General features: G+C 49.3%; 1 protein-coding gene across 12 annotated transcripts in view; it reads left to right on the forward strand.

Moving 5' to 3' along the window:
* The window catches only part of SCN8A (sodium voltage-gated channel alpha subunit 8), a 176,529-nt gene that overhangs the window by 136,148 nt on the left and 24,306 nt on the right, over window positions 1–16,075 (forward strand). For 9 of the 12 annotated variants that reach the window (XM_087855848.1, XM_087855856.1, XM_087855849.1 and 6 more), the window contains 6 exons: window positions 1,025–1,381; window positions 3,820–4,290; window positions 4,826–4,943; window positions 5,473–5,627; window positions 8,715–8,888; window positions 14,085–14,207. In XM_087855848.1, the coding sequence (XP_087711974.1) occupies window positions 1,025–1,381; window positions 3,820–4,290; window positions 4,826–4,943; window positions 5,473–5,627; window positions 8,715–8,888; window positions 14,085–14,207 (1,398 nt within the window). The remainder of the gene's footprint in view (window positions 1–1,024; window positions 1,382–3,819; window positions 4,291–4,825; window positions 4,944–5,472; window positions 5,628–8,714; window positions 8,889–14,084; window positions 14,208–16,075) is intronic. The other 3 variants (XM_087855854.1, XM_087855852.1, XM_087855853.1) reach the window with 1 other exon arrangement.

The following is a 16,075-nucleotide window of genomic DNA, read 5'->3' on the forward strand; positions in this document are numbered from 1 at the left end:
ATGATCCAGATATTCATACGGAGAAACACCTGGTGTATCTTGAACTCTCAGATAAGACTCAAGCTTTTAAGAGGAAGAAAAAATGTTCCGCTCTATGCTGTTGCCTTCTACCGGAATTCCTATTATATCCTGCGTTAGTCATTAACTAATGAAGTCTGAAGATGATATCATTTCATTCAGGGGCTTTATGCATTGTAATTCTCAGACTACTAGCTAAGACTTTGTAAATCAGTTATTATAGAACATTGAAGTTTCATGATTGTAGGTAACAGAAGTTCTGTCTTCTGAGTTAATACCATTATAAAGATGTTCGATACATGTGGAACTGCACCTACTAGGGCATTCTGCTTTTCCTCCAAGTTATTCCAAGCATATCCCAAAGTTTCATATCAGCTATTGATTATTTATTGGCAAGCAAAAAGAGAGACATTTGGAATTTTTAAATGCATATTTTTTTAAAGAGACAGATGATTTTTCACTGTCCTTACCATCCTGATCTTTGTCTTCACTACAACTCACATTTTCCTTGATATGTTCCTTGAGAAGTCAAGGCAAAATCAATAGCAAAAGGATATATTCATGTATGGGTTCTTAAAAAGTGGATTGAGGGGTGCCAGCGTGGCTTAGTTGGTTAAGTGTCCAACTATTGATCTCAGTTCAGATCTTGATCTCAGGGTCGTGAGTTCAAACCTCCTGTTGGGCTTCATGCTGGGCATGGAGCTTACTTTAAAAAAATAAATAAATAAAAACTGGTTTGACCCAGGGACTAATACAGGGGGCTAGAGGCAGTATTCTTGGTTCCTAGTTTAAGTCTTTCGCTTACTGTGAAATTAATCTATTTTCCCTGTCTATGCCTCACATTCTCCCATTTTAGTCTAAGACAGTTAGAAAGTCCTGGGAACTTCCCAAGGGTGCTCAATAAATTTAAGGTGATCTCACTAGTTTTGTATGTTTTTATTTTAGCCGTGTGGTAAGGAAATGGATTGAGAATCATTTGATTTTTGTTTTGGTTTTTTCCCCTTAGCTCCGTGTCTTCAAGTTGGCCAAATCCTGGCCCACCCTGAACATGCTGATCAAGATTATTGGAAATTCAGTGGGCGCCCTGGGCAACCTGACCCTGGTGCTGGCCATCATTGTCTTCATCTTTGCCGTGGTGGGGATGCAACTCTTTGGAAAGAGCTACAAAGAGTGTGTCTGCAAGATCAACCAGGACTGTGAACTCCCTCGCTGGCACATGAATGACTTCTTCCATTCCTTCCTCATTGTCTTTCGAGTGTTGTGCGGGGAGTGGATTGAGACCATGTGGGACTGCATGGAAGTGGCCGGGCAGGCCATGTGCCTCATTGTCTTCATGATGGTCATGGTTATTGGCAACTTGGTGGTTAGTACGAATTGTAGAACTTCTCATTCTTTGTCCAGAACATCTTACCCTTGACCCAGAAACCCAATGGGCTTGGTCCTACTAGCTTCCATGCCTGTGCTGGGTTTTATTCTTTCTTGGCTCAAGAACCCTAAGGTACAAATGAAGGAAAGGAGACTGCTCTTTACAGAGGCCTGCTGAGTCATAAGCCCCACAACCTGTCAACCCTTTTTCATAGTTTCGGAAACAAAACTCAGCAAAGTTAAGTGACTTTCCTGAAGTCAGGCAACTGGTAAACATCAGGGCTTGTATTAGATCCTCGACTACAAAATCTACGTTCTTTCTACTACAGAAATTTCCTTCATTTAAATTAGAATTTCTCAACCTTGACATTGGTGGCACTTTGGGTTAGATAATTCTTTGTTGTCGGATTGTCCTATGTGTTATAGAATGTTTAGCAGCATTCCTGGCCTCTACCTTTCACGGGCCAGTAACCCCCCCTCAAGTCGTGACAACCAAAAATGTCTCCAGATGTTGCCAGCTGTCCCCTAGGAGGCAAAATTGCCCTCATTTGAGAACCACCGATCTAAACCGATGGAGGGTTTTTATCTAACTTGTATAAATGGCAGATGCTTTACTCTGATCTGTCTGCCTGCTGTCTTCTGCCTCTGTATGTAGAATATTCACCAACAGAGATTTTGACGCCATGATTCTCCAAGTGTTGTCAAAGGACTGGCAGCAATGAGATCATTTCAGGGTATGTTAGAAATGTAGAATCTTAGGCCTCACCCCAGAACTACTGAATCTGCATTTTAACAGAACCCCCAGGTGATTGACATGCGCACTAAAGTTTAAGAAGTACTTATCTTTCAGATCAGGTCCAATACAACTTGCAAGTCTAGAGCAAGGGGGGCTGGAAGAAGGCAAACCCAGGTGACCTCCTGTGAGCCCTCTCCAACTCACCCCCATCTTACCAACCATATTCCTTTGTAATTCTACAAATGGTCCAAATAATTTGCATACATATAGTTCATTTATTGTTTCCATCACTCCCACTCTACCCATACTATTACCTCCACCTAAAATGTATTGCTTGCTCTTCTTCAGAAGTGTGACAAAGTAAGGGCCAGTGGTAATCAAGAAGTGAACACCTCTCCCAATTTGTAAAGTAAGTCTTAATAAAAATAAATTAATCTTATTGTCCAACGTGGCAAAATAGACTAGTAAAACAGAAATAATAAAGCTTGCGTCTGATGGCTGGACACTTAGGTATACAACAGAACCCAACAATCACCATCACCATCTTGTTAAACTATTTTATTTTATAAACGTTAGGAAAACAAAGGAAATTAATTCTTAAGATGACACGAACCATATTTCAGTTCTACTTTCTTGATTTGTTGTAGGAAAGCATGGCTCTCCAAGCCCAGTTGTTTTCCCATGTAGGTTCTCCGGGACATCCACTGCTCGTGAACACATGGCATCTGTTTCTTCTTCAATCCTCCCAATAAGCTGTCTCCATCTTTTTCTTCTGTTTGGGGGGTGGAATTTTTTTCCAAAATGGATACAGTTTTTGCTTTTTCTGATTGTAAGACAAGTAATATATTTGGGGGTACATACATATGTATGTAAAACTGTAAGAACCAAGAGAAGAGGTGCTAAATTTGTATTACAACCAAAACCAAACAAACTGCCCACTTGGTGGAAAAGAGTATGGAGGTTCCTCAAAAAATTAAAAATAGAATGATCATATGATCCAGTATTTCCATTACTGTGTATTTACCCAAAGAAAACAAAAACAGTAATTAGGAAAGATATATGCTCCCCTATGTTTGCTGCAACCGTATTTACACTAGCCAAGATGTGGAACCACCCAAAGTGTCCATCCATAGGTGAATGGATGAAGAGCTGGGGGTATCTGTACGCAATGGAATATTATGCAGCCATAAAAAGAATGACATCTTGCCATTTGCAACAACATGGATGGATCTAAAGGGTATAAAGCTTAGTGAAATAAGTCAGAGAAAGACAAATACCATTTGATTTTACTCGTGTGGAATTTAAGAAACAAACGAGCAAAGATAAAAGAGACCAAAAAACCCCCAGACTCTTAAATACAGAGAACAAACTAAAGGTTACCAGAGGAGGAGGGGAGGATGGCTGAAAGAGACAAAGAGGATTGAGAGTATGCTTATTGTGATGAGAACTGAGTAATGTGTACAATTGTTGAATATTGTGCAGCTGAAACTAATATAACACTGTATGTTAATTATACTTCAGTAAAAAAAAAAATTTTTAATGCCCACTTAAAACACTAAGTGGGTCAAACCAAACACAATAGAAACTCTTGTGCCTGTCACATAAGTCTGTGGGCTTCCAGGTTTCATCCTAGCTTAGTGGCTGACTTTACTTGATACCACCTACATTCACTCTCCTTCTTCCTAATGCCCCCGGTACAGGTGCTGAACCTGTTTCTGGCCTTGCTTCTGAGCTCCTTCAGTGCAGACAATCTGGCAGCCACGGACGACGATGGAGAAATGAACAACCTGCAAATCTCAGTCATCCGGATCAAGAAGGGGGTGGCTTGGGCCAAACTGAAAGTTCACGCCTTCATGCAGGCCCACTTCAAGCAGCGCGAGGCCGATGAAGTGAAGCCTCTGGACGAGCTGTATGAAAAGAAGGCCAACTGCATTGCCAACCACACTGGTGCAGACATCCACCGGAATGGTGACTTCCAGAAGAACGGCAATGGCACAACCAGTGGCATTGGCAGCAGCGTGGAGAAGTATATCATTGATGAGGACCACATGTCCTTCATCAACAATCCCAACTTGACCGTGCGCGTGCCCATTGCTGTAGGCGAGTCTGATTTTGAGAACCTCAACACAGAGGATGTTAGCAGCGAGTCGGATCCTGAAGGCAGCAAAGATGTAAGGTCCCAGTCTAGAACCCAACCTCAATTCTGTGTGGGAGCAAACGGGGCCCTGTCTGCTCTTGGGACTGGTTCAGCTGTGGGCTTGGTAGAGGATTGTGGAATAGCCAGCTAGGTTTGAGAGCCAACCCTTATACCCATTGTCATTCTAGACCTTCCCTAGGTGACCTAGTTTCCTGAGATGCTCCTAAATCTGTCTCCATTGCTTCTGGATCGTCTCAGTCAGAGGCTGGAGCAAACCCTCCAGTACTTTCCTGCCATTAAGCTGAGCTGCAGCACTGAGATCCACCACCAGCCACATTTTGTTTAGGGTGACCTGTGAGCAGACGTCATTGTGTTCTACCCAATCCTGACAAGTTTTGAGGGCCCTCTGGTAATTGTTTGCACCTCTGGAACTGGATGATGATGAGTTTGTAGTAGGAGTTACAAAGAATGCTAGCTGGTCCCTCGTCCGTGCCCGAGATAGAGCAGTCAGCGTGCAGTGGGAGGATCGCTGCAGATGTTGTTGAGCTCCCTTTCCTTTGTGATTCTAGAAACTGGATGATACTAGCTCCTCTGAAGGAAGCACCATCGATATCAAACCGGAAGTAGAAGAAGCCCCAGTGGAGCAGCCCGAGGAATACTTGGATCCGGACGCCTGCTTCACAGAAGGTGCCAGGGGCAAGGACAAGGGTGGGACTGCCGCCCTGGCACCACTCACGGGTTTCTGCTGGGGCTGGTGGTGGGCTGAGGGGGGGGGCTCCGTGGCCATCTTCAGGAGCTTTGTTCCCCACCTCATCATTTTGAGGGGAGTTGATATTGTTTCCCTTGTTTGGTTCCTACCTGTAGCAAGTTTCTGTTCTCAGACGTTTCTGTGTCCGTTTTCTCTTGGCATCAGCCTAAAAACTGCCATTAGCAAGGCCTGTTCTGTCGTGGCTGTGTCTGCCTCCTAACTACCCTTTTCTCCTCCCTCTCACTGCTTCTTTATAGGACATCTCCCCAACTCCAGAGGGCCTTGCCCTGGTAGCCTTGCAGCGTAGCCCCAGCCCTGCCGGCCTCCATGTCTGAGTCAGACGTTGTGGTTCAGCGCTGTACTCCGGGCTGTGTGGTGGGGCAGCGCCTGGTGGGGCCTGGGAGAGCGAGGAGAGGGCAGGTCTGGGCGGGCTCCCTCGGGCTGACCCGCCTCTCCCGCTGGTGCCAGGTTGTGTGCAGCGATTCAAATGCTGCCAGGTGAACATCGAAGAAGGGCTGGGCAAGTCCTGGTGGATCCTGAGGAAGACCTGCTTCCTCATCGTCGAGCACAACTGGTTTGAGACCTTCATCATTTTCATGATTCTGCTCAGCAGCGGTGCCCTGGTGAGTCCAGGGGAGAGGACGGGGAGGGATGGGCTGGGAAGGCTTTGCGGGGACTAGTGGGAGAGACCAGAGGGGGCCCAAGGCCAGTTTCTCTGAGAGCACAGGTGGCCGCGGCCCCGAGGATAATGGTCTGCCTAAGTGCTTTGGGCTGCTGTTTTGAGCCTTTAGGATTAGAATCCACTTATCCACATCTTGATCTTCCTTACACTCAGCATGACCCTTCTCACGTCTGAGACCCCTTTCTATCAGGAGGAGAGCACAAATTAATTATCTTCACTGCTTAGTGTGCCCCATTCTAAGCAACTTCCTAAAATGAACTTCCCTTTCTCACCTAATACCCCAAATATCTTGTTCTTTACTTTTCACTTGCCCCAAATAGGAGAGAGGTTGGCTTCCCCTACCCACCATCTCCCCTCACACCCTAACTGGTTGGGAGAACCCGTGGCATTAGCAAATACTTAGAGAGCCAGGTCTCTGGTGTAAAGGTTGTTCATATTCACAGAGTCGTAAGTACTTAATCATTGATCAGTGAGGCACAGGGGACACCGAACACGTGGCCTCCTCCCCTGCTGGAACGAATTATCTGGGCATTTGCTTTCATTTTAGCTGGCTTGTAACTGAGGGGACCTGGACATAGCCAGGGGTGAGGGAGCTGTTCCCCAGTTGGATAGATTTGAGGACAGGAGGGACTTAGAGATGCTGCACATTTTCCTTGTTCAAGTTAAGGGAAAGCTGGAGAATGCAGAATTTTCGAAATGCTTTTAAAGAAAGCAGGCACACTCAAGTAGAGATGGAACCAAAGCCTAATCTGGATGCAGAAAATAGCAAGAGAGAAGCCCCAAATTTAGTGTTAAGGATCCTGACAGTGATTTGAGAAGTTTCTCACCAACTGGTGAGGTAGGCGAATCAGAGAAGCTGAAATGGAGGCAGTAGGTGGCAAAGAAGAGTCCATGGGGAGTGGGGGACACGAGGGGGGGATTATGCAGGAAAGCGGCTGGACAAATGCAGGAGGCTGGACGGTTGTCTTGGTAGCCTGGATCTGAGCGAGGGGGAGTCACTATCCTGCCTGCCCTGGGCCTTTATTGCCTCCACAGGCATTCCCCCAGTGCTCACTGAGGTGCCGTGCAGGCCCCTGAGAGAGGACAGCACGGTCTCTGCCCGCGAGACAAGGGAGAGCCGGACTCAGGCCAGCGCGGGGAGGAAGGTGTTTTGTGACTGGCGATCTAGTAAACAGAAACCCAGAATTAAGAGAACACACCTCATCTTCTGGCTCTTCTATTTCTCGTCGCCACAAAAAATAAAAGCAGCAGTGAAACAAAAGTTTTTAACTTTCTTTACTGCTCACCTTTGACAGTTTTTCTTTATTGTAGACGAATAAGACGGGGGTACTTGGCTCAGTACATGAAGACCCTGTGCGATTAGCAGGCGTGAGACCTAAGAATGGCGAAGCGAAGGGGCGCCTGGGTGGCGCAGTTGGTTGAGCACTGACTCTTGATTTAGGCTCAGGTCATGATCTCAGGGTTGTGGGATCAAACCCTGTGTTTGGCTCAGTGGGGAGTCTGCTTGAGATTCTCTCTCTCCCTCTGCGCCTCACCCCTACTCTCTGCTCACTCCAGCTCTCTCTCCCCCCCACCAAAAAAAAAAAAAGAATAGCAAAGTGAAGCCATAGCTGACATGTCAGAGAGATGCCGAGAATGGGGTTATGACGGGACTCAGGGCGGGGCTGGAGCCGCCAGTGGGGGGAGCTCAGTCTTGGGCATCTCACATGTATTGGATGACAGAATGAATCTCTCCAAAGGGAGGTAAGGGGAAACTTGACACGGAAGCTGTTGAGTTTTTCACTGAGAAAAGGGGGTTTATTTGTACCAAGACCCAGAGAAGGACTATGGACCCATGACCTCTCCCCACCTGCCCAGTGATGGACCTGGAGCACCTGATGTCCGTGTGCCTCCATGTTGGAAATGTGTCTGTCGGCAGCCTGCTCTTGTCCTTCCTTCCAGAACTGTCCGGAGCAGGACCTCCCATTGCAGGACACAGGACTTTTGTTCCACCTACAGTTTTCTCTCCCACTGCAGCCCCGCCCCCCCCGCCCCCTCCACAGCCCCGCCCCCCAGTCGTGGGAATGCTCGTCCCTTCACGTTAGGGAGTGACCTCCTTCAGGAATTCCAGAGAGAAAGTCGGACTAAGATTTTCTTCACCTGAGTGTCTCCCAGCCCTGTGACCCTCCCCCTGTATCTGTGGGGGGGGCTGAAGGGAGAAGAGATTTTATGGTATAAACATAGAGTGCTGTCAAGGACACGCAGAGGCTGGAACCCTCGTACACTGCCGGAGGGAGTCTAGCATGGTGCGGCCACTTTGGAGAGCCGTTTGGTGGTGCATCAAAGTTACCATGTGGGCCGGCAGTTCCCCTCCTGGGCATTAGACCCTAGAGAAGTGAAGACGTGGCCGTGTAAAAAAGAGTGCGTGAATGTTCAGAGAGGCGCTATTGCCAATAGCCAGAGCGTAGGCGCACGAACGCCCGTCGGTGAGGAAGGTAAGCAGACTGCGGTACAGCCACGCACTGGAGTCTTACTCATCCGCCGAGAGAGAGGCCGCGCTGATGCGGGTGCAGCGCGCACGAACTCGGAAAACCGCGCGCAGGGAGAGAAGCCAGTCACCGGGGACCGCATAGCGCTGGTTCCGTCGTACGAAATGTCCAGAATGGGCAAATCGGAAGACGGAAAGGAGCATAGTGGTTGCCTGGGACTCGTGGGAGGCAGGGAGGCCACAGGGTGGCAGCTAGAAGGTGGGGGGCTTCTTTCTGGGTTGGATGAAGAGGTTTCCAAACCTGATCGTGTGACGGACGCACACCTCCTGACCACGCTGAAAGCTTTCGCGCTATACACTTGAAACGCTGAATCAGAGGGTATATGGATTGTATCTTAGTAAAAGTTTTTTTAAGAAGCCACGTGCAGCAGGGGCTGGGGACAGAGGGACGGGAAGGCGAGCCTAGGCCCGCCGCAGGGGGAGGAGCTGCCGAGGGGTGGCGGCCTTCCCGGTTGCCTGCCTCCCTGCGGGCACGTTCGGCAGCCGCTGCTTCTCTTTCAGGCCTTCGAGGACATCTACATCGAGCAGAGAAAGACCATCCGCACCATCCTGGAGTACGCGGACAAGGTCTTCACCTACATCTTCATCCTGGAGATGCTGCTCAAGTGGACGGCGTACGGCTTCGTCAAGTTCTTCACCAACGCCTGGTGCTGGCTGGACTTCCTCATCGTGGCTGTACGTGTCCCGCTTTCTACTTCCCACCCCTCGCAGTAGCAAAGCAAAAGCAGCATGTCCCTTCCTCTAATGGCCAGAGTCGCCTGGGGGGCCAGGATGTCGGACAAGATGTAGGTGTAGTTTTGGGTAGAGCTCCCGTCGGAGCGCTCCGATCTTAACTTTGGGAGAGAGAGCTCTGAGGTCCCTCCATTTGCTCTAGGGATTCACCAGCCAGCTCTGTGCTCTGGTGGTTTGGCCTAGAAGAGTCAGAGATTAGGAATGGGAAGTGGAATTGTTGGTGCCAACCCCCCTTGTTATGAGGCTGGGAACAAGAAGGTTCTTGCCCCACACCAGCAGGGTGTCCTCTTTCTGGTGCCAGGAGAGGGGTGAGGTGGGTGCTGCTGGGGTACAGGTGTGGGGTCGGATCTTGGTAGGCTCTCTCCGCTGACTGTTCCTGTGGACACTTCCAGCAACTCAAGGCTTCATACCAGACTCCTCTGAACAAGTCGGTCTACCCAGAAGAGGTGGTGTTCACACCGAAATAACCCCCCCCCCATTGCCATTTCCACAATGGTGGTCAAACTTAAGAGAATCCTTTTTTCCTCCAGGTTCCAAGACCATCTCCAGGGCTTGGTGGCCTCTGACCATCTGCAAGGCCTGAAGGCTTTACCTCCTGTGTTATTTTTCAGGGTGGCAGCTGGATCATCTCTGTTTCTCACCCCACCAGCCCCTGTTCCTTGTTGGCTTTTCTAACTGCGATGAATGCTGCTTGTTCTGTGTAATCGCTAAAGCTCTTTTCTTCTAGCCAAATCAGCATTGGGAGAAAGGGTGAATGGGAATTTCAGGACCAGGGCCTACGGAGAATTCACGTCCTGCTGAGCGCTCCTGCTCAGCTATTTCCTGAGCGAATGGACTGTTCGGAGGCTGGGTGGGTACCTGTAGAACATAGGTTTCCTCAGCTGTGTAGTAACCTACCTAGAGAGGGCCTCTGGAAGCCTCTGTCAGATGACAGGAGCCCAGCACTCCGCACCAGCGATCCCTGCTCTGTCAGTGCATTCCCGTTCTACACAGCGTCTGCGACTTCCAGCGTCCGTGGTTAATGACTCCTTCTGGGAGCTGTCACTCTGCTCCTATTTGCATTCCTTTTTCAGAAATCGGGCCTTTAGGAGGATGCCCAGATGAGGTGAGGAAGTCACCCTCTGCCCTTAAAGTGGAGCCAACAGGTACTGCCCCAGAGGGCGCCAACAGGAGCGCTGAAACCACTCCCTTCAGCAGCCGCCGCGCTCCCTGCTGACGGCAGGGCTCTGCTCCCACAGGCGGAAAGCTTGAGCTCGAAGAATTAAGGAATGGGCTTGGGGTCTGGCCCAGAGAACTAGAGGGACACTGGGCCAGACCTCTTCCTACAGAGCAGGACACCTGGTACCCACATAAGCTGATAAAAGCATTGACCGTCCTGCATATCACCGTTTATTTAGCACACATTTTTATCACTTTTTATACTGGCTGGCAGAGAAATAGAAAGTATGAGACAGACATGTAGCCAGCAGTAATCCAGAAATTCCCCAGCTTGAGGGAGTTGCTGGATTCTTACATTGCCTCGAGCCCTGACAGCAGTTCCTAAGAACACCACTGTACCAGTCACTAGTCAACAAACAGAAATCAAATACCAGTCTCGGTGCAGAGCTGTCCCAGAAGCTGTAGGGGGTCACCAGGGGCGGGCAGGCATGGCCCCAGCTCCTCAGGCGCTCACACCAGCTTGCAGGACCACTCGGGCCTGATGCCAGCCTTGCAGTAATCCAGCATTCTGGGAACAGGGCTCTCCCGGGACCCTTCCATCTACCGACTTCTCTTGCACACTGCAGTCCCTTGAGTATCAGATATCTGTTGAGCGCCCACAAACAGGCCAAGCCTCCTGTCAGGAGTTGTGGGGGATACAGAGAGCAGAAGACATGGACAGTTCCCTCTAAGGGCCTGGAAAGATGAGACATGCATACAAATAATCACAGAATAAAGCAGCGTGCGCTGAGTGGGAGCAGCCCCAGTCCGTACTGGGGCTGCACTGTTTGCCACTCCTGAGTTGGGAGTGGAGAAGAAGGCTCAGCTGACACCTGCCCAGCCGGAGCCATCAGGGTTGTTGCTGTCTAGTGCCTCTGGCATCGTCAAATAGCCAGCATGTGTAAATTTCAGGTACTTTAGCACCGTCTCTGAGAGACTCCCTTCTTCCTGTCTCATCCCCCAGTGACTATGTGTCCAAATCTGTTTTTTATCACCATGTTTGTTTCCCTAATGGATTCTCATTCCTCCGCGTTGCCCCTTAAAGCTGCTAAGAGGACTTTTTACAATCACGTGGATGATCCGGACAACTTCCAAGGTGAATTCTCTTTGCTTACAAGCCGCGTAATTCCCAAACAGAGACAGTGTTTCATTTTGCTCAGGTCCTTGGCTGCACTGGAGATCTTGTCCTGTAGAAGAATTTTGTCCTCTGTCCCCCAGGGAAATTTATCCCATCATAACCGGAGGTCAGCCAGCATACCGGTTCCAGGGACAGGAACTTTCAGAGACCACACATCCTGAATTCAGACTATTATAAACATTCTCCGTCTGAAAATGTTCACATCATTTGGGAAAAAGTCACCCAGTGTCTCCCTTTTTTTCCATTCCTGCAGCCATTGATACCCTGAATTTTTACTTCCCCTCAACTCCTTTCTTTTTTCCAGGTTTGATTCTTTCCTTAAAGTATACTTGCAGCGGTGGCCTGGTTACCTCCAGTGAAAGTTTAACATGGGGATTCAGAGGATTATGAGAGCGCCCTCAGCTGCTAAGCAGTAGCCCCCCTAGGACCCTTGCCGACCCTGGCTTGGGAGACCTTGGCTAGATTGATCAGCTGGGCAGCACGTTATCTTGGCACCAGTTAGAGCCAACCTCGGGATCGGCAACTGTACCTCCGTCCTTCTTCCCGCCTCAGGCCTCTTTGTTATCAGATTAACCCCCCCCCCCGAAGAGCTGGGGTCTCCCTGCTTTGTGTGGGGCCCGTCGTGCGTGGGGCCCGTCGCCCCTCAAAGCTTAGTGTTTTGCAGTCTTTAGCTGGCATAGGATGAGGCTGAGGGTATTTTGAACTCAGGCGCTTGGGCAGGATGGGGTGGCTCACCTTCAGATGTACCTGTGGAGGCCTCACTAAGACTCTGGCAACTGTAGTTTATTTGGGGGTAAGAGGTGGCTGTACTTGGCAGTAAGCAAAACACACCTCCATGTAGATTCTTACTGATGGTGACGAATGGAGGAAAAGTGATTGGGTGGTGCCACTGTGTGTCAGAAACCTTTTGAGACCCTTGTTTTAGACAAAAATTGAACTCTGAAGCATGTACCCTTCAATAATAGGGCAGGCTTTAATTCCAGATTTGCTTTGAATACTGCCTAGGACTCCAGGGAAGATACCTGCACTGAGGGATTATGAGTCCATGCACGGATAAAGGTTCACGCCCCTTTTAAAAATTGAAATCCTGGAGCCTGCTCATGGCTTTCCCTCACTAGGTCACGGACATTCTACGTCCACTCCTGTCAGTCCCGCTGCTTCATTATAAAAAGAAAAGAAATTCTTTTTAAAAAGGTTTTATACAGCTTAGAGATACAGAATCAAAGAAGGGAAGCCCTCAGCTAGAGCTAACAAGCAACAAATGAAACTGAGCTGTAGATCGTTTCCTTTTCTCTCCTCTAAATTTGCCTTGAAATACTAGTTTAGGCCAAGCAGATCTGTAACCATCGCTTTCCAGGAGAGGGAACTTAATGATTGATGGGAACATCTTAACCTGTCCCAGAATTTGTGGTGCAGGGAGACTGCTCCAAGAAACCCAGAGCCCAGACATGTCAGGATTTGATCCGCTAACGGTAGTTTCCTTTGGTGGGAACTCTAGGCAGGCCTGTCAGGTCAGGCCCAGGCAGCCCTCGGTGTAGTTGGCCTCCAGTGTTACGGGACCACATGGTAACTGCTCGGAGAGCGCTGGTAGAACAAGGTGAGTTTGGCTCCGGAAAAGCAGGAAGGCATTTGACCACCACGACTCCAGGCCTGGAGACCTGCACGTTCTCCCCAGCAGGGCAATACAGTCAACTCCAGATTGTTCAGATACCGATAATCCTCTCGTGGGTTCTTTTACCTGCCGGTTGGGGAGGTGACCTGTCTGTGGAAGAAGGAGCTCTGGCCTGGAAATCAGGAGGGTGGGTCTCTATTTCTGGCTCCCCAACTGCCGGTGTGACACTGGGCAGATCCTTGTGTAAGGGTCTCAATGTGCCCATCAGGGAATAAAATTATTCTAAGAATCCTTCCAGCTGTTTTTCTAACCACGAGAGTAGAAGACGGTCCTGGAAAGGACAGACCTGAGGCCATTTAGTTTTGAGCCGTTCTGGAGAGAAAGAATGGGCATTATAAGAAGTATGGGTTCAGTGTTCAGACCCACCCGAGTTCTCACGAAGGAGTCACGGTTATAATTCAAAGACGGAAGGATTATTCGAGTTGAAGGGAGAGACGAAAGAACTGCTTAGGGGTGCTCTTGTGGAGCCAAAACTCTGTCTAGAAATTGCTTCCTTGGGTTCTGGCCTTCTCGGGAACGGCAAAGCCAGCTGTGGCGCTTACTGGGTACGTTTCCTTTGTCGATGTGGTAACCCATCACATTCTCCAGCAAATGGTTTCTTGTCAACCAGGAGCAAGAGAGCTTGTCCTTGTTGGAAATCCGTGGTGGACGAGCTGAGGAGGGGCGGCTGGTGTGGAGTGTGTGTATTTATCTGTATTCTTTTCCATAGGTACCATTAGATTTGTCTGGCTTAATTTAATGGCAACTTCTGGGAGCTGCAGAGGCTGTAAAGGGCGAGGGTAAGGTTTTTGTCATCTGTTCAGGCTCCTCTCCTTCCACTGGAACGTCCTCATTCCCCCTCTCCCTTCAGCCTCTTCCCTTTGCCAACCTGTATGTCTGTTCTGCCGCCTCCTCCCGATTTTCTCCTCCCCCTGTGTTTTTTCTTCTGCCTCTCAACCTCCTTTCCTTTCAGGTCGTTTGAGTCCAGCTTGAAGTAGGCAGCTGGTGTTACCCACTCTCCCCCTGGGGGGCCCAATCTGTGTAATCAGTGCTAGGGGCTTCATTCTAACACTCTGGAACCTCTTTTCTTGTTTTTCTTCGTTTTGTTTTGTTTCCTTTTTTGTTTTTGTTTTTCTCTTCTGTTTCCGTGTAGGTCTCTTTAGTCAGCCTTATAGCTAATGCCCTGGGCTACTCGGAACTAGGTGCCATAAAGTCCCTTAGGACCCTAAGAGCTTTGAGACCCTTAAGAGCCTTATCACGATTTGAAGGGATGAGGGTAAGATACTAAGAGCAGCTGATCCTTCTGCATGCCGATGGAAACTGTTTACGCATGCTAGAACCGATCACACGGTGGGAAGATCATTCAGACACGATCTGTGATGCAGCTGCTGATTTGATCCTCCACTCTCTGCCCCCGCACCTGCCCCGTGCGAGGGGGTCGCATCAAGCTGCCTCATCACATTAATATGGGCCCCACCCCAACAGCGTGCCATCGCAGAACATGTTGACGCTGGCTATTCTCATTTGGCCTGGCTTACCTGTAGCACTCGGGGCGGCTTTCTGGGCTGTTGATTTAATAGGGAGAATCACCAGGTGCAAAGAAGGGGAATTGTAACCCACAGACCCACTGAAAAGCAGCAGCCGCAGGCAGGGCAAGTACGGGCATCAGCCAGGTGGGGACTGTGGCCTGGCCGTCCCTGAGAACGCAGCTGAGAAGGGGCTGGAAGCCATGATGGCAGGCCTGGAATTGGGAATGGAGCCGAATTTGGCGTGGCCCTGGGAAAAGAAATGCTTTTCTTTCTGTTCTGATTCCTCTTATTGCACCTTGTTGTTCTCAGCCCAGTCCCGTAAGGACTGGCAGCCTCTGTCTGATAGCAAAGCTTTCCTCCTCACCACCCTCCCACCCACGCTCTGTGGTCCCCTATCCTGACACCGCCAAATAACAATCAGCTATGATGCCAGATGACTTCTCCGCTAGTTCTCCTGAAATTTCTTGACACCTGCTATTCCTGCTTTGGTGATACTCCACCCAAATCCAGAGAGGGCAAGGTGCTGTCACCCTGCCAGCTTAGAAACGAGGCTCCCTCTTTTGGTGCCCTTTTTCTGTCTCTCTTGGTTAAAAAAACAAAAACAAAGCAAAACTGCATGTGTGTGCATGTGCGTGTGCACACACAGAGACGTGCTACAAAGTCAATTCCTAAAACCAAGTGGGCAACTGGCTTCTAGTGCTAATAGTTGTCCTGTGGTAATCAGAGAGGTCTGTTATACTTAAGGAGACCAAGAAAACTCATTTCCGTTCAGATGTTGAATACATGCAGGAGAGCAAACCAGAGGATATGTTTTTGAATGTGCAAACATCAGAATGTAGGAATAAAAGTTAAAGGGTTCCAGTGGTCCCCGGGAAGCCAGACTCACTGGAGCAAGTAGGTACCAGGACAGCACTGCGTCATCCATTCCTCCGCTGTGATCCGTGGCCACTGTTCCACGAAACTCCCCACGGTTGTGCAGGAGGGTGAGAACCTCCCTGCGCCTCGGGAATTGTATTTTGTTAGTCCCTTCAGACAAATGCCTTGCGCCACCCATTGTGTCTCTCCCGTAGCACAGTCACGGTTGGGTTTACAGCATCTTTGCTTTCTGCAGCCCGCCCGAAACCGTCTGCAGGAAGGTCAGGGCCGCGGCAACACAGACTTCTTTCAACTTAAAAAACAAAGCAAAACTTGGGAGTCTAAGTCTTTCTCCCAGAGAGCAGAGAGATTTCAGAGCATGTGCGGGGAGGTCACTGTCAGGCGCAGGCTAGATGCAGGGGGAGAGCGTTTGCTGCAGAGGACGCCGGCTTGCGGTCCTGAGACGTGCTCTCCCCTCCCCCACCTTCCCACTTTTTTCAGAAAGGGCTAGTGAATTTGTTTCCTAAGTCCTATCAGTTCTGTGTAGAGCGTTGACAATCTGTGTTAGTGACTGAAACACTGAGGAGTCAGAGAAGGCCGTGGAAGATAGTACTGGGCCCACTGTAGCCGCCTCCGTAGCCTGTGCTCCTCCCCAGCTGGCGGCAGTGATCTGGGACCTCCTAAAGCCAGACTGGGAATACCTGAAGAAAGCCCAAGAAAAAATGCCCAACTGACACTTGCTACTAACCTTCTCCACCCA

This window comes from Ursus americanus, chromosome 25 (genome assembly GCF_024610735.1).
Source record: "Ursus americanus isolate L20-20 chromosome 25, mUrsAme1.1.p, whole genome shotgun sequence".
Lineage (NCBI taxonomy): Eukaryota > Metazoa > Chordata > Mammalia > Carnivora > Ursidae > Ursus > Ursus americanus.